Genomic DNA, 24,390 nt, shown 5'->3' on the forward strand with positions numbered 1-24,390 from the left:
TTAAAGAAAACTAAGTACAGGATTTATTTTTTACACCTGGTATTTCATGTGTAACTTACAACAGACAATATCATTCTAGTAACAGCATGGCCAAGTTAACAACCAGAGGAAAATCTGTAGGTTTGTTATTGCAACACACTGTAAAAAGTAATTAGATTCAACAAATAAAAAAATAAATACACTGAATCCAGAAAATCTGTTCCATCCTACTCGTCTAATGGTTGTTCATAACCATAATATGGTCCACGGTCCATTGAGGAACTTCGAAATTGGATGGTCCTTTATCGTTTCTTCTTGTACGATGACAACAAACTACAGCTGACCCAATAGTCACGGACTGTTTCACACAGTTAGATCTGACAAGTATTGACAACACTGCAGCACATGGAGCGTAACCTTTATAAGAGTTGATGGGCACTAAAGTGATGCCTTTAGTTGCAAACAGAATGTAAACACTTTAACAAGTACTGGGGGGGGAAAAAACTACCATATACTTTAAACAACTTTCTGTCAGTAATAATAATTAATTATGGATATTTGACAGTATAAAACACACAAGGTAGAGGTCTTATTGAAGCACACAGATTAACCACGAGTATAAGATAAAAACTGTATTCACGTCACCAAAAGGAATGTTTATACCTTTGTTGTGCAAAAATAGACATTGCTGCAACTACGAGTCGACATTCGGCGAAAACGCTTTTTCTTGCAACACCTGTCAAATGGGGGAATGCTACACCTGTCACATGGGAGAACTCCCCTCTCTCACCTACAGAAAGAACGCTGCACACTTCCACGCATGGCGCTACTCTGGCACTGGTCTCTCGGTTGGTTTGCGGCACGCGGTAACGGGCGGAAAGACGGATCGAAGCCATCTCCGAGTTACGTCTATCCAGGTGTTTTATCGACTGTGTGTTGACTGACATCCCGCAGCTTGACTGCAACAAGCGAAAACAACAGCCTCCCGTTGTCCGGAGCCTGGATTCAGCTGCAGCTGTTGGCGATGTTGCATAGCACTGCACGTGTAGGTTACAGTTGTCTGGTCAATGAGATTTATGGGGGGAGGGGGGAAGTGGGGGGGGGGGTGGTGGTGGTGAGGAGGAGGCCCATGGGTCTCTTGTTTTTTCGGGTGGGGTCACAGGCTTAGCTCGCCGGGCGCCCTCAGGCCATTACGTTCCCTCCGCCTTCTCCTTGTCGTCTGAGCTTCCGGAAGCTTCCGCCGCTGACCCCTCTGCACCCTGCTCGCTGTCATCTGCTGAGCACACAGAGATACAATTCTGTCTTTTTTCCCCATTACCTGTGAGTGGAATTATTACTATTATTATTATTATTATTATTATTATTATTATTATTATTATTATTATTAATATTATTATATTATTACTGTGTATAATCATCACAACAATAATACAAATAAAGTCATCATTTTTATTTGTATAGCATATTCCTACAACCTAAGCACAGTTCTAATGAGTCACATAAACAAAACGAACAACTGGTGAAATACAGTAAGATGGCAATATGAAAACAGCAATTAGCGCAGAGTGTGTATATAGAAACACCTAAAACTGCAATGTAACAATAATAATAAAACATACAGTGATCCAGACCTACTGCTCAGCTTAGATATGCCTATAGGCTCTAAATTGGCACACTTTTCTACATCACTAATTTACCACGCAGCACATCCTGTTTTTGGGGAGGTTCTTCAGGGACCAGAGCTCCCAGCACAAACTCCTCAGGAAAAGCTGATCTCATGTTAAAGTATTCAAACACTCCACTGTTTGGTTCGTCGCCCAGTGCGCAAACACCCCACGAGTGATGGGGTAAATAAAGTGGTGGGTCCTGTATATACATTGAATCAGCGATGAGACGTCACTGCGCCAGTAATAGGTGAGGTTCTGAACGCTGGGACGAATGACAGATCAAGCTGGTAGCTACTATGACTGTTTTATACTATATGCTGCTGTGTGGCTATTCACTGCGGAATTCAAACACAGCACAGGAATACCGAATACTTGTACCATTCCCCATCAAATCACAAAGAGTGTGATGTTCCACTTGTTGATCACCATAACATGAGGGATATACACAGACTGGGTGACTGTAAGGCAGGGGTCCTCAATCTTATCCAGAAAGGGTGCAGACTTTTGTTCCAATCAGGCAGTAACACACCTGATTCTACTAATCAAGGTCCTAAGCAAACACTCTAGTGGTTGATTAGTCGAATCAGTTAACTGCTCGGTAGGAATGAAAGCCCGCCCCCAAACCGGCCCTTTCTGGATAAGGGTGAGGACCCCTGCTGTAAGGTGTCGTTGTGTGCCACGCGGTGGGCGGTGGGTGTAACTGGCAGGGGTCGCTAACAGGAGCGGATTTGGTCACAAGTGCAGGACTGCTAACTGTACGGGAGGAGCGACCTGAGGAAAAAAAACCCCCACCCAATGCTCCCTTCTCCTAGCCCAGCTGTGGATTATACACCGCCACGCCCTTAACTTCCTTTGATTTAAAATGGGAATCATGCCACAGTGATTCAGGGCCATTCTCTGAAGAGGGGAGCTGAAAAGCTGTTCTGTGTTCTGCTTTATACCGTGCTGCCTTGGCTCCTTTGAACGGCTCCGCAAACTTTAAAGTTCAAATGAATCGGAACAAAGGTTTATCTGGCAGTTACTTTAAATGCTGTGTTTCTAGAAACCTTTGTAGTTTTCCACTGAACAAATCCCCTGCGGTTTAGAAACACGATCGGATTCGCCGTCGCCAAAACTTGTGCCAAACGCACACTGAAGTGATTCAATCCTCAATCGAACGGGGTCATTAAAATCGGACTGAGCCGAAGCAGCCAAAGCAATTTCGACTTCCACGCTGCTTCAATTGGTTGGAATCAACTGATTTCATAATGAAGCTATTAACTCCTATTGTTTGATGCTTTCATGAACTCCACTGTGCGCGCATTCGCTGGACGCTCAGCCGCACGGCTTTTTGGATAAGAAATGTGGTCATAGGAGCACGTTCTCCTCATTTCGGAATTTACAGGGCCCGCTGAACGAGACCTCGGGGCTCCTTTAATGTTTCTCATCCCTGTGCCGAAGCGGAGCTGCTGTATTTACCACTGACGGACAGCTGGGCCAGCTTGTCCGGAAGGTCGGCGGTGCCGGCCCCAGCGGTGGACCCTAGGATATCGGGAAGGGCGTTTCGCCGCCCGGTCCTCCCTGTCGCTGCGAAATCGGTGACAACAGGCTCCACATCAGTCATCGCTGGGCCCTCTCCTCATAGCCTCGCCTGGAAGAGAACACGCTTTGTTACAGTATGTGCTGGCATTATTCTGACATGGCAGCCCAAGGGCAGCTAACATGTTATTATTATTTTTTTTTTTGGTGACTCAGCTTTGAGGGACTGATACCTTGAACCCATAGTTATTTAAATAAATTTGAATAAAGATGACTAACAACCATTATTACAAAATGTCATTTCATGAAAAAAAATTAATGCTTGAAAGTTAGGATTGGTTCAGGAGCCTTTAAGGACTTTCAGAATCAGAATCAGGGTTAGTTCTCTGCATGGACAAGGCAGTTTCCTAGGGCGCTATTCATCTGCAGGGTACCAAATGAAGGGGGTAAAAAAAATAAAAATACATGCTTGCACCCATGATAGTCGAGAGTAGGCAGTCCACCCCCATGACCCACCAACACCACCCCCCTACCCCCCCACCCCCCGCTCCACAATCTTGCCTGGGGTGGCAGGAAGGTCAGAACTGTACCCGATCAGAAGCGACACAATCAGATTTATACTGTATGAAGCTACTTTCCCCTGCTGCTTTGTACATAGTCGCATGTGCTGTAAAAATGGCATACACATAGAAAGCAGACACTGCAAAAAAATCACAAAAAAAAACAATCAGGCATGATTTAAGCACTCAGACCCTTGATACGCACCCCATGCACTTCTCATGTCATGCCTTTAAACAGACTGTGAGAAAAATCAATCTTGTATCAACTTGGATTCATAAAAACATAATAAAAAGGAACAGCAACCTTATTCTGTCAATCCAAACCTAATATACCTTCCTTTCCACACCACGAGGCAAACATTTTCGTTCCGGTCTCCATGGCGCCCGTGATAAATTTCACAGCATCTCTCCTTGTATTCTGTTGGGGTTACAAGTCACTCAGCCACAGTCCACAGTTCAAAACTGATCATGGCGAAAAATATAAATGACCTTTGTTATAATGATCCAGCGATGAAGGATATTTTACTGACTGTGAGAGAGACATTTTTCATCCACCGGCTCTAATCAATATACCGGGTGCAGTACAGCTATGGTAAATTATGTGACTTAGCCGGATAGGTTTGTTTCATGTATCCTCCAGCGTCCCCCTTCACCAAAATGCTATTCCAATTAGAGCATGCCCTTTGCACCGCGGAATCCAAACGTCAATTAAATGGATTTTTCTTCACGAATGCAGAAATGACTTTATTGGTTACTCGCTGTTTATCAGATCATTTTGGCCAGCAGAGGGCTCTTTTTCCTGTGATTAAAAAGGACAATAGGACGATGGCAACTGTGATATGCAGTCACCATTTCAGAAAGTCTTTTCTTCCCTTTCCATTTCGAATACATTAAGATTTCTTTGTTGGCATTAATTGTATGGCTGCACACAAAGTCAGAGCACTATCACAACTGAGTAATCAATTACTGCATGTAGAACAGCATGACTTTTAATAAAGTATCGATGCAAAAAGCAAAAAGGAAATTAGAATTATTCTCTTTCAATCCTCTGTCACAGTAGCAGTTTTCGGGCCTGTTCCTCTTTAATACCCCTGACAATACAGTGGATGAGAACCAAGAGAGATCTCAAGGGTCTGCTTTGATCATATGTACCAGGGAAGGGCAACTTCAGTCTTAGAGAGTCTGGTCATTTTAAAATTCTCCTTCACCTTCTATTTGTCTAATTGGAGTCATAACTTCAAAAGGAGAGTCACCCCACCCGAAGTATGAAATCCATATGAAGGAAACCTGAAAGCAGCAGGACTCCGGCCTGCTCTGAGTGGCTTTGCTTACTCTGTGTATCAGCGCCTCCATGTGAAACGATGCCTGGGCCGGCCCTGACAGTGACTTGCAATCGACAGCATTCAAATTTGCACCGAGCGAGCCGCTGTTCACTTGCAAGCCGGCACTGATTCAGGGGAACATTTGTGACATATCGAACTGTCACAGCATCCCCGCTTTCAGATGTACCTGACTCATAATAATATCAAGCGTGGTGCTGTCAGTGTTACGCACGATATGTCATGTTTTATTTTTGTCCTTGGACAATTCAGCAGATCCAAAATTCGCCCCATGGGAAAATGTGCTTTTGAGCATTCCCTCTGATGGATTATTCATGGCAGTGGGGAAAGTAGGTTTTCACTGACAGATAGATGTGGGTAAGTAATGTGTGGTTTCAGCAGGGCACTTTATAAATTTGTGCTTTTACAATATACTGCAACAGGCTTACAATACAGCTGCTCACTGTGCAGAGCATACAATGGCCTCAATGTCTCCTTACCAAGTTAGTTAGGGAGGATATATCTAACCCCCTCAAACAGGTGTTCCCCAAGGACCCATGCTTGGTCCTTTATTCTCTGCATTTGCAGTCAATTGCTTTGATTTGTTATTTCTACCCATTGTTTTTCTACAACTGTTATCCTGATCACACTATTTTTCTCCAAACTCTCTTATTTGGACCAATCCGTGATACACAGCTATATGTCACTTGCCATCGCAGCCTTGTCAGTCCCTCTGGAGGAGTGCAAATAGCTAAATAAATTAATATAATCCTCTGGCCCTGAGACACATCCTGCTATCTAAAATTCCCTTTATAGAGCCTCCATATTTTATCTGTTGTATCTGCAGTCAGCAGAACCAGCAGGTGATAAAAGATGATCTTTTTTTACTGTTTGAAAGCCTTCTGTAATAGAAGGCTTTGAGGGTAGCTTTAGTTCTGCTTAAACATTTCTGCAAGATTTTTACCACTTTCTTTAGGCCTTGTATACCTGTATACATCATATATACATGTGCATGTAGCAATATTTATACATGCATGCATACATACAAAAATACATGCACACATACACACATACAATATGCAATATTTCACATACAATATACAATACATACAATGTGTATTACTGTATTCCCTCCATTGATTTTAGGGTTGCTGTAATGAATTTTCCTTCTTTTCACCGTAAATTTGTCATGTTTTCCTGTACTTCATCTCTCCTGTAAAATAAGACTATTGGTAGATCATTTCATCCACCCCTTTCTTTCTGGAGCCAGCCAATATTATAACTGCATAATCACTTATTACCTTAAATTCCGCCCCTTAAATCCTGTCCCCTTCAAGCAACACCTGGATTTTCCCCCTGCTCCCCAATTGTCATATTTACAACTCTGAACTGTATCTAATTGCTCGCTGATTAACTGTATTTCTGTTTCAGCATGTGTAATATTGTGTCGAATCATTCAAATGTGGTTTTTAATCTGGATTTATTTTCTCATCCATCAGTTACCACAATTACCTTGTGCATTGTAGGGTGCCGCGGACATGGGTGTCTGCTGCTAATGAATCACCCCCTCTCTCTCTGCACTCCATTTTCTGAGATCATCTTGTGAGGCGTAAAGCATTTTACTAACGGCTCTGAATTCTGAACCGTTCTCCTTCCCAGCGCACACGCTCGCTGCGCTTTTTCACGGTCGCGCAAGGTTATGTGCGGAGAATCCTTCGATCGTTGGGCGCAGGGCGTTCTGGAGCCGGCATCAGCCTGGCACCGTTTGAGTCATTTCCTTCAGCTGAGAGGGAGAAGATGGCGGTGGAAGCATGGCTAGGGAGTCCACAGGTGAGAGAGCCAAGAGACAACAGCTTGCGAGCGTTTGAATGCGAGGCTCAATATTACACTGCCGCCAGAAGTGGATGCCTTGTTTTTCCATGAGTCAGAGCCCATCTGCACATCCGCCAGTATCTCCCCTTTTACACGCACTTCCTCTTGTAGCCAGTACACCCAAGGGCAGTCTACTTTGAGCCCAGCTAGATTTAGATGTCCAGGTAAGACTGGATCTGAGTAAGATGTACAGGGAGGAAGTTGGGATGCTTCTTCCACAGTACGTCCACACTTACACAGTACTACAACTCCTACCTTCATTGAGGTGCTTAACCTGAACTGCATAAGAAAGACATACAGTATAAATGTATGCTGCATTTAAGCTATTTACGTCACTCTGGGTAAGAGTGTCTGGTAAGCAGAAATTAATAAAAAGATTTCGGCATAACCAAAACTTATCCCGGTGTGAGAATCCAAATCTCTCCGCCACCTGCACTGTAGGACTATAAGGTGGTATGGCTGTTGATACGGTAATAATAAATTCCAATATTCAGTTGTGCAAGGCTGCAAGTGCAAACACTTGCTCTTGCTCCTAATGAAAGACATTTCTTTTAAAAGAGGGCTGAAACATGTTCCATTAAGAGTCAGGCCGGCTCAGCTTTTAAATGCAGCTAAATATCTCTTATCTTTGTTATGATCAGACCCAAGATGAATCTCAAACATGTTCAACAAAATACAGTCTGCTGATTGTCCACAAGGCATCTCTGTAGCCTCAACATTTGGATAAGGTACTAATTAAGCTTTTCATCATATGAGTCATTAGCCTGAGGATTAATATGGAGATTAATAGTAATTCCATTAACACCTCCTGCTAGATAACCAGGAAGTACAAACCTAAAAATAGACATAACCTCCAAGCATCAAAGAATGACACCGAGCCAGGAACAGTGGAACAGTTTCCAAAATAGACCATCCTTGAAGATGACAATTTGTGATATATAAAGAAACGCATCATTTTACCATTCAATACATTCATATTGACAACATCAGTTTGCAAAATTATTTTGTTCCACACACATCTGTAAGGATTTTATGAATCCTGAAACAAAAGTGCAGTTCACTTATATTCTCAATGTATAAATTGTTAAGCTGTTCTGGATAGGCTGCCGCGAGCTAAATACTCTTTAGCAGACTAAAAATAGAGATTGTGATTGGCAATCCCTCTCTAATTAACCTGCACCCCTGCGGCGATGTTTTATAATGGGGTAGATGGTTGGCGTCGACATGTAACACCATTTCGCTGAAGAAGGCTGCTTGCAGAGATCTTTGAATCTTTGGCCTGATCTTACTGGAAAAATGGACATGAAAAATGAGTGCGGATCCTTTTACGAATGTAGTCATGCTATCCTCATGTATCCATTAGAAAATGCTTTGCCCAAACAAGGGCATATGAGTGCAAGGAGAGGCAAAGTGAACTGTAATATCAGTGATTGGCTATTTCAATTGCTGAAATAGCCAATCATACGACAATATAATTGATGGCTAGCTTTAAAGCACAACTACCCAATGTTCAATTCACGATTACCACGTAATGTGTATATGTACACTGGGTTTTAAATTAATTTACTTTGTTTTATTAAGAAATGCCAATACTTTTCTAAAATTTGAACCTTGCTGAAATGCAAGGTAGATGTAACAGGCATATATGAAATAAACAACCATACAAACAATACTGAAGTAATTCAAACTTAGTGCATTTTATCAAATGCTTTACTATGTATGATTGTCTCTAAGAACAGCAGTAGGCAGCCACTCACTTCCCCCTGCTCTTTTCAACCGCAGCTGAACTGAATTTTCTTCTCGGCTAAAACCTCAACCTCTGCAATTTATTAACGTCCAGATGGCGCTGACCTTGAAATGTACTCCTGCAGAACATGCAGGGACTTGTAATGTTGCAGCCTTTGATGTTTATCGCTAACGGAATACATTACAGAGATAAAGCAACACACCGTCCACAAATTAGCTCTAAAAGCATCCTGCTGTTTTCTGCTCATGTACATTACATCAGGCATAATTGATTCATTGCACACCACTCTTTTAAGTCAACGTGCTTTAAGTAACTAAACATATTTTAAGCCTTCGTGTTATTTTCATAATGAGCACCGGACATGCTACATTTATGTTTGTTAACTATTTCAGTGTGAGTGAAGGAACGTAGGCTAGGCAACACCTGTTTAATGCTACTGTTTAAATACTGAAGCAACTGAGTATTAGTAGTGCATATACTGGGCCAAACGAAATAAATTACAATACAGTTTTGAGAAACAAGCCACAAATAATCATGAACGTGGAATTCTTATTTGTTACACTCTTTTCTTATCATTGATTCTATCACTTCCCCAGTTTGCGTAAAATGACCAAGCAGATTTGCGCAACCATATGTCTTGCCGGTTTCCCCGTTGGCTTAAAACTGGTGCGTGCGCGAAGTGACCATATGTTCCGGGGAATGGCGTCAGGCCGCAGCAACGCAGTCCTGCAATCTCGCAGATGGCTTTCACTCCCTCGGAGGAACAGTAACGCATCAGACAGGGAGAGGGCGAAAGCACGACTACACGCGGCAGTCTGAGGCTATAATATGTCTGCTCTGTTCTCCACTGCCCGCCAACAAAGGCAGGCCTCTACTTTTATGTCAAGGAAGCGACCCATATTGTCCATTACTGGAGCCTTCCTTTAGAAATCTTTAGAAAGACAAGTATTTATTTCCATCAAAAGAGCTGGAGTCAATAACACAAGGGCTGTCTGTTCTTTCTGATTCAGTGCTTGGTCTTGTTACGTGGCTCTGTTCATGTTCTTCCCCGCTATGGGTCAGGAGATTCAAAAATGGTTTTCTTTTCAGGGTGTTTTTGCTTCAGGCTTACCTCAGCAACTGCAGTGGTGATGACTGGTCATGTAAAAAAAAACACATTTTTTTACCACTGAAAAAGGGAGTAGTGAATTGAAGTTGACTTGAATTTAAAGTTGATTTTGATGTGATGTGATTGTGATGTAAATCAGATGTGAGATGAATTTAATAAATGATCGTGAGGCACTGACTTGTGGATAGCAGCAAGCTACAGGAGGCTTTGTCTGTGAGCTGTGAAATATGAGCCTGAGCCTTTGAATTGAAGGGATTTAATAACCAAGCTTTGTTTAACACCCTGTTCGAGAGATCCCAATGACAAAGCTAATATGATTGGAGAATGTGCCCAGGTTGGCTTGGTGCTACTTCTTAAAGAGAACAGCAGTGACAGGTAACAAGTCTGTATCCAAGCAGTTGGATGCAGCCTTTAATTGACCAATTAGAGCTGTTGATTGCACAGTTATCCCACCTGGGTCTTTGGGTCAAATTTGACTGATTTCAAAATCATTTGAAATCTTACATATATTTTCTATTTGCTTTCTTGAACTGCTTAAAAAAACAGTCAAGCACCACTTCCCCAAATGCATGACTATGTTAGAAGAGTTTCTATCCATAGGCAATATTGGTCAAAAGAATGTAGACTGCAGTAACTACATTATTTGGCCACATACAGGTGTTGACAGATGATCCAGTCTCAGGACAGTAAACGAGTAGCAGGTTCTCTTTTTTCCCCTCCCTTAGGATTTTGAAAGGCGAAGCTAGGACGAATGCTAATTTATTCAGTGGCAGAGACTTGAAAGGGGAACCCACGGCATGCAAAACCGGTGATTACCCAAGCTTACGCTGCCCTTCATGCCCTGTAGATCGCCTACATTTGTCAGCACATGCATACGGTGCGTTGAAGCCACACAGCCGCCGACCATGAAGCTGACGCGAACCTTTATGCTTCAGCTTCTGCGGTTAAATAGACGAGCGTCCAATAGGTCTGCGAAAAGTGTACGATGAAAGAGCAGAACCTCACAATGCAGCAGAGCAGAATTCTAATCTCACAATAGTCTGTGGGCTTAGGACACAAAGGGGCACAGGTACACCCACGCCCAGTTTCATGACAAAACAACAGGGCTGCTGGGCTGTCCATGGTTCACTTTCTAGGGTCTTCAGATGTTATTTGAGGTTTACTGCATGTTTCAACTGGCCCACACGGTGTTGTTGTAATGAAGAATACTCAGAGATGTCACAGATGTTTCTGACCACCAGCTGGCTTTATAATGGCAATAGAACACAGGCATTGAGGGGTTTTGTTGTAGAGCTAGAAAATACATGTCATGTTTCCGGGGGCTATACATATGAATCGATTCATTTTGTTGCATTTATACCATAGGAAATAGTTTTTGTCGCTTTAGACCACAAACCTCATATCTAAGCTATCCTTCATTGTGCAGAAAAGCTGTTTTGGCCAAACGAAAGCATACACCAAAACCTAAAAAAAAAACCCTCAGGTAGTAATCAATCTCTTTAAGACATCATACCTGTACATAGATGGGCCTCCCTGTCTGGTATTGAACATGGACGGTACCAGTGCAAACTGCTGCCAGGAGCCCCAAAGGATCATGCACGATTGGCTGGACCAGGCAGCTGGGCTGAAAGCATCTCATCATGCACCAGCTATCCCTGCTGGTCCATTGAGTTGCACACTAAGTGTCTTCCTCAGACTCATGTCTGTGTGAGGCTGGCTTGTGAACTGTGGCAGAATAAGAAGCAGTGGTTGGTACTGAGCACTTTGCCTGCGCTCTCCTGAGCAGTTCAGCAGTGAGAGGAGAAAAACTGTACACTTTGTGAAACATATTAAAGGGAACCTTTCCTAGCATTACTTTATATCATGCCACCTTTCCTTGCTCTGCCATTTTAAAAGCACTTTGGCAAAGAGCATACGTCAAACGATTCAGTTACTCGTATATAACAATAAGTGTCCAATTATACATAGTGCTAATATATTGTCAGTTTTGAAAGTGTACAGTGTATTAACGCTGAAATGTTTTGAGAGTTTTAGAGTTGAGCAGTCAGACGCATAATGAACATTCAAATAATAACATTGTCATTAAAATAAAATATGATTCTGCCAATGATGATGATGACAATGATTATAATATCCCTTTCTAAAAGAATAGTAATTCCTCCTCTACTATTAAAAAAAACACATATGCATAGGCCTACAGTGCAGGAAGGCTTATTAGCTTTGAGAAAGTGATATTGTAATCATCACCATCTTCAGCATAAGCAGTAGGGAGAATTACAAATCATAATGCATTTGAGTGACAATGATAATACCTGAATGTATGACATGTGTCTCAGTGCTCAACTGTAAAACTGTATTTCAAAACATTTAGGCCCAAGTGTTAAGACACTGTGTGCTTTCAAAATTGACAAGATATTTGCACTATTTAAAATTTGACACTTATTGCCATACGTGTTTCGCAGAATCGTTTGACATACGCTTTTAAAGTTTTACCATGTACACAGGTGCTTATTTCATAGTTCTCAGTGAGGAAGCATACAACTCTGGAACCAGAATGACTCAGCATTTGTCCCTACCTTTTTCAGTGCAATCATTTTTGCCAGTTTAGTAATCGGCAATATTAATGAAAATAATTGTCCTCGTGCTGAGAAAAGTATCACCTTTATTTGCAAATTAGTTAAGTTTAAGGACAGATATAGACTGGCTCCTGGTCTCTATATGGCCGTATTTTTGATGAATAAAAATGAGAATCGGGTACTGATGATAAACCACTGGCACTTGAGCTGTCGAAACTTCTAAATAATGGGGCACCTGCTATTTTGGGCCACCCATCGTCATTTTCCATTATTTCCATCATTTGCCTCCCATTGTGAGGAGAGGAGTGATGGAAATGCACACAGCAGCCATCCACAGCTCACACACCGGAGATGCAGGTGAGTGGATGAGCCCCCTAATGTACCCTGCACTCATGGATTAGACATTACAGCCACAACACGGCCAGAACCGCCTCCCCCCACACACACACACACACAGACCCCCTCCCCCCCACCTCACTTCCACTTCCCTGAGAGCTCAGGCTCTGTCAAACTTGGATTTATATGAATGCGAGTGAACAAACACTATGGCGGCTATCAGGGCCACAGCTATGAATTCTCAAGCCCCTGACAAAATATATTGGGAGGACCCCCCCCCCACCCTCATACATATTTTGTGACAAATGAAATACAGCTACTCCCCATATCCAGGGCCCCCCTCAGGCCTGAGCCTGGGACAAAGTGTCCCAGTTGCCCACCTACCCCCCCACCCCCGCCCCAACTGCAGCGCTGGCAGCTATATCCTATATTCAATTATGCAATGCAACTAATCAAAGTTTAGACAGGCCGCACTGTTTTCACACAGCCACTCATATTCATTGTTTGGAAAGACTGACAGACAGAAACGGTCTGGGGGGGGGGGGGGTTGTTTAGCGCCCACTGATCCCAGTGAGTTCCATTCAGATGAAAGCAGGGTGACTGATCACTCCTACCAAACACAGCAGGGCCCCCTCTCCCGGCTGGGTATAACTGCGTCAGCACAGGGAACCTGACCTCAGTCTACCTCCCCACTGTATACATTAAGGGACTGTGTAGTAGCACCAGATACCAAAAATTCAGCATGAATGGAGTTCTCACAGCTGTAAACAAAAGAAAATGAAGGTCTGAGCGAGACTGCCAGGGAATTAATGATGTGCTGGCCTGTAACTGCAACAAATGGAAATGCCACACAATTCATTAACCTGCAGCAGAAATAATATGGTCTAATTATTACACTTGACCTAAAAATAATAATAATAATAATAATAATAATAGAGTGGGGAATTGGAGCCACACAGCAAATCAATACATGTAAAAATAACAAGGCTAATTAATATTATAAAATGATTATATGGCAGAGAAGGATGCAAACTGTGAATGGAGAAACAAGACAAATACTAATTAATCATGAACAATGTCAACATTATTGTACCAAGAATGCTATATTTACTGGGTTACTTTAAGAGATTGTGACAGCCATTTCCTGCTTAATCATGGTATGCTGACTGCTGAACATCATATTTGCAGCAACTGCTGTAGGGGGAAGTCACAATATTTCTCTTTTTTCTTTGTTAAAAGCACAGACTTTACAATGATGGTTGATTATGAAGATTGCTTCCATAATTTGTGCTAGCCAGCTTCAAAATGTAGCTATATTTGGAGACGCTGGCCTTCTTTGGTTTGTGCTACCCAGAGGACATGGCTCACAGTGTTTACTGTTGCTGTCACTCAAATGTCAAACATCCAATCGGCCGCCTACTTGATGCATGAATTCAGTCAAATGGCAGAATTCCGCTTAAACTCTTCTATCATACAAAAGTCTCACGCAGGCTGGTTCTAAGATACATCTGTCTATTCCTTCACATCTGCATACTGGAAATACTTATCTTTCACGTTTAAAAAAGTGGTACTTGAGGTATCCAATGACTTCTTATTGAACTGATTTACTTATCAGTAGAGAGAGAGAGAAAGAGGAGGAGCAGGAGGAGAAGGGAGAAAAAACAACATATTTAGGAGAGTTGAAGAGGAACCTCAGTTTAGCCGGATGAAGGGTTTTAATCCTGACCTATTTATAGCTGAGCCGACATCAGTAAGGAACGATAGAGATGGGGTGGGCGGCCATGGAACAAAGCCAATGGCAGTGGGCTGTGGGAACAACACAGATTAGACATGATTCATGGAATCACCATCCCCCTTGTACAGATCGATTGCTTCCCTATTGATCTGAGGTCTTTACTGCTTGTCTCCTAAACAAACATGACTCCCTGCTAGTCTGTGTATAACATACGTTAAATTTACGTACAAAGTAGAAAGCATGCAGCAGTGGCTAATAAAAATGCTTAAATCCCAATGTATTCTAACGGTACCCATATTCCTATGGGTCCAAAATAATAACATCAAAAAGGACATCTACAAATATCATACAAAGTGGCATATACATCATGTGCTTTCCAATGATTGCCATATATATTTATGTCGCTTAGAAGTGTTTTAAACATTAATAAGTGAGCAGTAAATTATTTGTTTTATACATTTCGGCAATCATGTATGCACTGTATTTGGGCTTACTGATACATTCTAATTAATATCCAAATTTAATTAATGTAAATAGAAATGAATATGATAAATACCCATGGCTTTTACAAACCCAAGATAAAATCTTATCCCACAATGTTTTATATTATGAAAGCCCCCATACTGTCTACTCATCATTGGCATATCATAAAGGATGATCATAATTACGCATGATTGTTATCAGCAGTAATTAGCACAGCCCACAATCATAATCAAAAACAATGAATAGTTATTACACTACTTTGCTTTACTGCAACACAAAGCGCAAAGCACATAAAAATAAAATGTCATCTTCTCTGCATGTGCAAGTTATGGCAAAACACTGAGTAGAACACAGGAATAATAAGCATCACTTTTAGGCAAAAGCAATGCAAACACTGAAACGCCATTAAATTGTCATAATAAATATCTCAATATGCCTGAATGTACTGACATATAAGCGTACTGTACATTCTGTGGTTAAAAAAAAAGATAAAAGAAAAATAAACATCTCTACTCTGCCGATAGAGATATTCTATTATATAATGACAGCATTGTATTCCCTTTCAGCTCTCACCTTCACCAGTTTCAATAGAGTGCTTCACAAAGCCAAACCATTTTATTGAAACCGCAAAAGCTAAAGAAAATCCCACAAGGTTATCAGAAATTCTTTTGAACAGGACAGTCAAATGTGCATCTCTGGGTACTCTGAAGTGCAGAAAGCAAGCACGTGCTTCTGAATCATCCTGCAGTTTCACATTTAGCAACACATTCATATTCATATTTACTAGAATTAACGGATTCTTACACCTATTAAAATCAAGCATGGCCAGTTGTGAAAATCTTTTGAAATGTTGAAGGGGAAACACTTATCAGCCTTTTGGCAGCAAATACAAATGAAAGACAAACTAATGTTGACTGGTGGAGGAAGTAGAATGTCTTTGTGCAAATGTGGTTAAGGACTCAATATTGGCTAACAGAACTCTGTGCATCTTGATTCACTAACTAGGTCATGCATGAGTGTGGCATACAGTGGATGGCACCAACTCGGCCTGGTTCCAAACGTAGCATTGGGCAGTGCTCCAGAGTTTTGACGTGAATTACCACCAGAGTGGACTGTGGAGTGCTGTTGCCGCGATAACATTTGGAACGAAACGCATGTGTGCCCCTTTATTTGTTTCGCTGTACTAAGACATTAAATGAGCAAAGTGAAAAAGGAGGGGAAAAAAAGAAGAAGACAATCAGCGTAACGACTTGGGGAACTAAGGCTGCTGAAGTAATCAAAACAGTAAGGGAAGAGAAGTACACTGAGCTGTAATTGGGGAACAGAAACTAACCTGAGTGCCATTTTGCCAGCAGGCCTTTAAGCTGGCAGGATAAATGCGGTGTTTTTCATGATGTACATACACAGGCTTAGGTATGAAACATTCAAAAAAGGACTTTAAAACAATGGGAGCAACTTTAGTAGACTGAAGGAAGCAGAAACAATTAGCCAGCAGACTAGCTAACACAGCTAAAAGGAGATAACAACAATCGTGTTACTTATGCAAAGCCTACATCAGGTCTTATTATGCCCTCCTACGTGCAGAAGTTATGAACAGAACCAGTTATACACCATTTCTGGATGCAATTTAGGCATGCAATTTCACAATATTAGCCACCCCAAACAGTTAGGGTGAATAAAAATATGCTTTCCTCAAACACATAGCATACATACCACACCATAAAACTGCACAGCTTAAAATATAATGGAAATGGAAAGTGCATTTTAGCAAAAGAATATAAGAGTATTTGATTAGGAGAATGAGCCTTTCAACTCAACCAGGCTTGTCCGGACTCGCTTTTTTGTTTAAAATGGTTTCCACAGCCTGGAACAGTGGCGAACGTTAGATGAGAGGTGTAATGCCCAACAACGCAATGTCATACCTATCAGGGTGGCCACTCAATTTCTGTTGCAGTCTGGATTCTGAGATTGCCTCCCTAGACCTCTGCAAAGCATCACCTTGAAAAGATTTACGAGCACCTCAAAAAGGAGAGAAATTCAAGCGAGGTGGGGGGAGGGGTCGACCCTCCTGAAAAGCCATCCAAAGCGAAGTGCAGGCATTTACATCACCTTCTTGGACAATTCCGGAGGCTTGACCCTGAGCCGAATGAAATACAGTCAAAGCAGCTTTAAAATTATATAAAAGCTATGAAAACACATTGTGTTCTTTCACAACACTCTGAGTACAAATGGATGGAGGTGATGGGACCACTCAAAAACACTTATTTGAAAATGGCAGACAGTATTAACATGAATTTTTATGGGAAAATGCTAAATAGAGCCAACCCCACTCTCCTCAACACACACACACACACACACACACACACATACGCGCACACACACAAACACAACATTGTATTCTATAGCCATTTCTTCCAAATGACAATACTTTAATTTCCTATGTTTTCATTTGCCATGGTCCATCATTAACCTTTGAACCCATGTTTCAGATCATCCTGGCCAAACACAAGCTAAAATAATGTTCAAAGAAAATGCATGACTTTATGTCATGAATAAATTAACCTACATAGCCTATGCAGAACATGTGGGAACTACTATTGGAATCTGTACACTGTATTCGTAATTATATTTATGTTTAAGGCAACCCTGATGATCCAGGCTGGTAGGCTGTGGAAAGGAATTAATAATTCATATTTAGAAATCAAGAGGATTCCCGGTGGATTATAAAATCCTTGAGTGCTGAATTGAAAACATGATACACAAATGTAAATGTGCAAATAAAAGAGTATATATGCAATTCAATAAGAGCTTTGTACAGTAAACAAAACAAAATAGGCATGTACTGTTTCTTTTTTTTTTTTGTTATTTTGTTTACAAAGAGCTTCCCTCCACCATTTCACTGTAGTACATCCAAGGATAAAAGTAGGAGGAATTAGATTCCAGATTGACCAGGTTTATATTTAGCTTCAGCTATGGTTCGCTCAAATCCGCTGATATAAGATAGCACAGCAGGGTCTTTGCAATTTTACCGCCCCCCATTCTTAGCCTTCAAAAGGGCGAGACTGACAGAAAATACCGTTCCCTTTCAGCGTTTTAGAGCGCAGTGCCTTATCATCAGCCTCAGGCTGAGGCTGAACCGCCCCTTCACCGGTGACTCACATCGTGAACATACGGACTATGAAATACAGGCATTAGGGTCCTGGGTTTACCTGATTCACGTTTCCCTACTAGTGCTTCATATAGGACATAACCTAACGACAGGCTTCCACTCTGTGTTATATCATGTTCTCCCAGAAATGCATTACATACGCAAAATTGCACGGATATACATGTTCAACATCTGTACTTCTATATTTATATTTTATTTTTTTTAAGTGTGTGTGTGCTTGTATACGTGTGTGTGTGTCCATGTGTGTGCCAATATGTGTGTGAGTGTGTCCGTGTGTGTGTGTGTGTGTTTAAAAAACGGGAAAGAATACGACACTGCACTTCAGTTCAAGATGATGTCATGTGGCTGTGATTCTGCACAGTCACTTCAAGCTCCAGGGCTCGCTCGTCTGTAATGAACAGCCTGCTGATGACCCCAGGTGCCGTTAAACAAAGGCAGCTGAACGGGGAAAGGCCTGGAGAAAAGGAACAGCTCAGCTATAATGTGGATCACAGCGGGCGAAACGTCTAACGATCACGTCTGGAACTGGATCCATAGAAACAACTACACTCCGAGCTGAAATCCAGAAAAAAAATCTGACACAATCACAGTACAGGGTACTGTACTGCAACACTCATGTACTTTTACTGTAAACCCTGCTACTGATTATCTATTACGCACTGACCAAGGAAATGTTTTATTCACTAAGAGCCAAAAAAGGTAGCAAATGGATAATTATGTAGATTCCTGTTCTGTGTTATGCTGATTAAAAACCACAAATTGAAATGACACAAGATGAGTGTGCTTCCACTGGATTATTGTTGAATTTAAACGAAGGAGGTTGTTCTCTGCACATTTTCAATTCAGACATAAACAAAGTGACGGGATTCAATATTTCAATACCACTTTCTGGTTGCCTTGTTCAAAGAGGGTGGGCACATGATTAGGCTACTTCATCGATTTGACACAGAGAGCACCTTTAGCATTGCGTTACATCGCATTACGTTTTATTTGGCGGACGCTTTCATCCAAAGCGACGTACAATAAGTGCCGTGACCCCACGGCATCCAGAGATCCAATTACCGGAGCCGAATGAGGATGAGCTAAACCGTAGGAGAGAAAATCAGAGTGAGAACCCCTCTCGGGACCTCCCCTGTGAAATAGCAGCCCAGAATCCGCCGAATCCGCCAAATACACTCGCAGATGCCTTGAAGAACCCTCAGATAAAGAATCAAGCCCGACTGGAACTGGCTTTCCTTCAGAGTTCTGCAAATGAAAGCCCAATGTTTCTAACACTGCTATATTGCTGCCATTTGTCCAGCTGATCTCCTCAGATATCCCTTATGAAAGGCCTTGCTTTGTAGGCTTCAGATAAGGAGAGTCGTGTATCTTAAAAGCCTCTATCTGCCTTTTATCCGAACCACCCCACGGTACGCAGGCCAGCCTTCTCTTTCTTCCTCAGCGTGTTTGGTTTTTGGAATTAAGTGCTCAACGTTTACATTTTAGAGCATATGAAAGAAGTGATGTGACTGCAGAAACAAGTGCAGCTAAAATTCTACCGCTTTTTTCCCCATGTGCAATTAGATACAGCAGCTGCTAGCCCAAGTACCATTCCAAGATTATTTTTTGGAGGATCACAACAAATTAAGCATCACCATCCCTTGTTTGTGACTGACCTTGTTTGTCACTGCCTTCTGTTTGCTGAAAACATCTGCCTGGCCTGGTGGCCCTTCTCTCTTGTTTTGAGATTAATCCCATCACAATTACCACACAAACAATGCCCCTGTGCAAGCTTTTCATCAAACCATACAACGTCACAGCAAATCTGGTCTGCGCACATTGCTGTAGCTCATAGTTACAAATTAGAATTGCCGATAACACATGTATAAAAAAAGCAAATGGCCTTGCTAATTAAAATGCAAAGCACAAAGTAAGCAGTGTTCAAGAAACTTCTGAAGATATCATCCAGCAATAATGACCAGCTCTATTGGGGTGCCAGTGCAGCAAATCTTTTCCAGTGCATTCTAAACATAACATCAAACGATTAGCTAGAGATAACCACAAAACCCACAAACCATGTAAATCACAAAACCAATGTTATCCTTTCATTGTTCCTATTTGCATTATTAAAAATAATTTCACTTGTGAGCAGTTTATCCATTTTGTGCAGGGTTTCTCCAAGCAGATAACAGGTTAACCTCCACAGAAATAAACAGTCGCAAAGGATTCTGTGCAATTTCGCTGCCTAGAGTCTGCAGTTTTGTAGCCTCATTCCCTTGTGCGATATTGAGAGAGGAAGGGATAATTCCACATTCTTCCCTTGCATTGTTAATGGACTGGACTGCAGTCAATATGAGTGAACTTCCAGACTGTAAAGGGATTCCCTAAGTGTAAGTGGCGAGCGCAAGTGCGTGAGGGCATATCTTTAAACAGACTGGACCAGAGCCACGGTCTCAGATGTCTTTCCAGAAAATCCTATAAATGTTTAATTGGTTTCAAACATGGTGAATGAGGAGGCGTTGACAATTCTATTATGTCAGCATCATGCTCCTCTAACCATTGACTACTCATGCTTTGTGGTCGGGGATATTGTAACCTTAGAAGACATTCCACTCTGTAGAAAAGAAATGCTTTAACAGACAATCACTTAGAACAGTTGACTTTGACCTCGACTTTGACCTCGCCTTCTTTGGGTTTGAGTGCCTCTAAACCGTACCAGCAAAAGTGTCCCTCTCCGCTACAAACCACCAGAACTCTTCACTATCAGAAACATGTGTTTCTATTTTTGTTCACTTCCTGAATCATTCAAATTCAGATCATGGTTGCTGCATTCCTCCTCATAAAGAATTCCCATGGTTTCTGAGTCCATGTATCTGCTCTGAATACTAGCCCATTCTGCAAGCACAGTAAGCAATTTAAATTGTGTATGCTTAAGAAAATACCTACAGTGGTAGATAACAACTGTAATGACCGCTCATTGATTAAAAATCCAGTTACCTTAAGCAGTTGTGTACTCCTTACTACTGGCCTTGAACCTTATGTTAAATGGACAGTAATAGTTTCCATCATTTAAAACGCTAGAAGCGCTCCGTTCACGCACAAACAATGGCTAATTATTGTAATTAAAAACAGGCCCCACTAATTGTGAAAAGCCAGACCGAACTGTGAGTGAGCTATTAAAGCGCCACCTTTGCCAAACACGGCGATTACTGGAGACGCTGTGGCCACGGCCCTGTTATTGAGTTAATGAACTCACAGCAGCTGCAAACGTTGCACTTCTTGATAACTAGTATAACACCATTTTAAAGCTGCTCTGGTTCAGACAACTGATAAAATGATAATAATAATAATGGCCTTTCTGAAACCAAAATATGCATTGCATGAAACCAGCATCTGACCCTGCTGTTGTGACCCACGCCATGAAAACGAATGGCGATTTTGTAACACCTGTGTGTTGGTCCTGATCAAATGTTCACCATTTTAACACATACATCGCTGCCAGTTACAAGCTTGTAACTGCTACATGCTAATAATGAAAAATAAATCTGCACCTCACTTAAGAGAGCAAGAGAGGGGGGGAGAGAGAGAGTGTGTGTGTGAGAGAGAGAGAGAGAGAGAGAGAGAGGGAAATGTTAATGCAAATGTGATGTGACAGCACCACGCGTGAAACTGGCTGCAATGAATGTGTTAAAATAACGAGGAAACAGGCGTCGCCATTTTAACACATTCATAGCAGCCAATTAATCACAAGGTACAGTGATATGAAAATAATGATAAATAACGAATCTGCATCTGACTTTAGCCCATTTAGAGAGAGAGAGATAGAGAGAGAGAATTACATTATAGAGAATAATGTTATATGACAGTAAAATACTCACTGCAATCACTGACATGAAAGCATCTGGTTATAAACTATAAACTGTCATCTGATAAGCTGATGTGCTTTATTCAATATGAGGCCCCGTCCCATATCCAAACTGGCTTTGAAATGAATCTGCAATCTGCAATTCCCGCAGACCATCCGTAATTGCCATATTGACATCTACTCCAGAAAGCAAACATTTGCACTGCATTTCAGACGTCAAGGGAAATGTATTTGTCCAGCACATCACACTTTAGCAGATAAATCATCAAAGTGCTGATCACGATGTGAGCTACATTATCCTTTCACCACAGGCTATGTGCACAGTTCTTCAAGTACTGTGCATCCTCGTGAGAGAGGACTTTTACATTTAATGATGTATTCCTTTTCAAAGACATGGTTAAAAATAGACTGGTCATCTTTTAAAATTAGGGAGGAGTTCTGTGCTGATTGAAGTGTTGGTGGGAAGAGGGTACTGAGATGAGGAGGGTGGACCCTTATTCAGCCAAGCAGAGCACAAACAATGAAGGGCCAAGCAGTCCAGAGCAACTTCAGCTCTCACAGTGGATGTGTGTCCACATCCCATTTCCACATTTATAATCTTAATTATGGAACAGAACTAAAAATATCCAAAAGTTTTTAGGTTGCAGCATTCTTCAGTCATGAAGTGTAGAGTTCTTCCTTGGCCTACCAGGTCTTTTGTGATTACTGAGCTCAACAGTGCTCTCTCTCTCTTCTTAATGATGTTCCAAATGGTAGATTTGGGAAGCATATGGTTTGGCCTATGTCTCTGACTGTTTTTTTCATATTTCTCAACCTCATGATGGCTTCCTTGACTTTCACTGGCACAACTCTGGTCCTTATTCTAACAAATGGCAATAACACACTCCAAAGTCAGTCAAAAGCCTAGAATCAAGACTGGATACTGAAAGATCTCTTATACCTGCAGTAAAGGAGCAATTGAACTCACTTGACTAATCAGAAACACCCGTGAACCCATTTCTTCCAAACATTATGATGCCCTGAAATGGGGGACTAAAAGAGCTGTTATTTCTTCATGGTGAGATCAAAATGTATTACAATACCCTTTAAATTGCTTTATGATATTTTCTGTTCTTAGTAATTCCATTCATAAACTTTACTTTGACAGACACTGAAGTTCTAAAATGAGTCAATTGAGAGTGTGACTAAACACGATTAAAGATTACCTTCTTAGCAACAGGAAGGATCTGGCAAATAAAAATAGAATATATTCACTGGTGGATAAACACGTCAAAAGTAAATCCATCCTTCTTGTTCTATGCTAGATGTTTTTTTTTTCTGTTTCTGGCCAAATGAAAACCACAGCTTATAGTCTTACAGTTTACTTCAGCTGTTTTCACTAACAAGATGATATTTCAATTACACACAAGCACATGAAATTAAATAATAATAATAATAATAATAATAATAATAATAATAATAATAATAATATAGAGACAATCATATGTAACATATATAATGTTATCATTATTGAGTTGATGATGTTCTAAATGATTATTATTATTATTTTTTATGTCTCCTTTATAAATAAAAATGTGGTACACTTTTGCTAGAGATAGTACTAGACTTTATTTTGAATATATAAATAAATCTGTTGATACTGTAGCAACAAGGTTAACTAATGCAAGCCAAGAAATGTACCTCACTAATTCTGAACGGGGTTTATTATCAAAAGTTTCCATTCCATAATTACGGTAGACTTAAACCTGGGGGAGCAAGATAAACAGCTTCGCCATGTAGGACAGACAAGATAAGTGTTCCGTTTCTTCATAAAGCGAGAAAATAAATAATTAGCTCCTTGTGAAGCTAACACATTTCTGTGGGCAGTTAACATACATGATTTGCATTTACTCAGTCAAGCTTGCGCTTATCTGCGTTGACGGTTTTGGTAGTTGGTTAATTCGTCCATTGTGATAGCTACCTGCGTTATTTAAAGACAATCATCGTTCACGTATTGCAAATAGACATATATCGTATGCTTTGTGTTCGATGCCATTGGTAAACTAGGCAAAAAAACAATGTAAAAATCTGCCAACCGCACAAAATAAATAACTCATCAATTCCACACGACCCTGCACGACAAGACACCGACAGTTGTTGCAGAATACCATTAATTACATTATTCAAATAAAGAGCAATGCCATAACAAAAGCCACAGTGGCTTGCTACAACTGACCATGTAACTTAGCTACACATTATGGCTAGCTATCCAAGAAGCACGCAAATAGACGCGGTTCATTTAAGATCAGAAATGCCAAATATCCAAAATTGACTCTCACTTACCTAGTATGCAAAACAAATGGTGATGAACAAGAGTATTGGCTTTGTACTCAAAATCTGAAAATAAATAGACTATCCATGGGGAGAACTTTGAGAGCTGGGATCCCTGTCATTGTCATTCATGTATATATTCAGTTCCAGTGCGAGCATAGTTACCC

The 24,390-nt window shown here is 41.1% G+C and overlaps 1 protein-coding gene across 4 annotated transcripts; it reads right to left on the reverse strand.

The window, feature by feature from the left end:
* On the reverse strand, window positions 1-24,390 carry pkib (protein kinase (cAMP-dependent, catalytic) inhibitor beta). 4 transcript variants are annotated; one of them, XM_064340127.1, is made up of 4 exons: window positions 24,236-24,385; window positions 4,058-4,142; window positions 3,105-3,276; window positions 1-1,255 (listed from the first exon to the last, which is right to left on the reverse strand). In XM_064340127.1, the coding sequence occupies exons 3-4, from the start codon at window positions 3,247-3,249 to the stop codon at window positions 1,170-1,172; spliced, it is 231 nt and encodes a 76-aa protein (XP_064196197.1). In that variant the 5' UTR covers window positions 3,250-3,276; window positions 4,058-4,142; window positions 24,236-24,385; the 3' UTR covers window positions 1-1,169. The 4 variants fall into 4 exon arrangements, with proteins under 4 accessions (XP_064196197.1, XP_064196198.1, XP_064196200.1 ...); XM_064340128.1 differs by lacking the exon at window positions 4,058-4,142 and adding an exon at window positions 14,409-14,488; XM_064340130.1 differs by lacking the exon at window positions 4,058-4,142 and having other exon boundaries at window positions 1-1,252; window positions 24,236-24,390.

The sequence above is a fragment of the Anguilla rostrata genome, chromosome 6 (assembly GCF_018555375.3).
Source record: "Anguilla rostrata isolate EN2019 chromosome 6, ASM1855537v3, whole genome shotgun sequence".
Taxonomy (NCBI): Eukaryota; Metazoa; Chordata; class Actinopteri; order Anguilliformes; family Anguillidae; genus Anguilla; species Anguilla rostrata.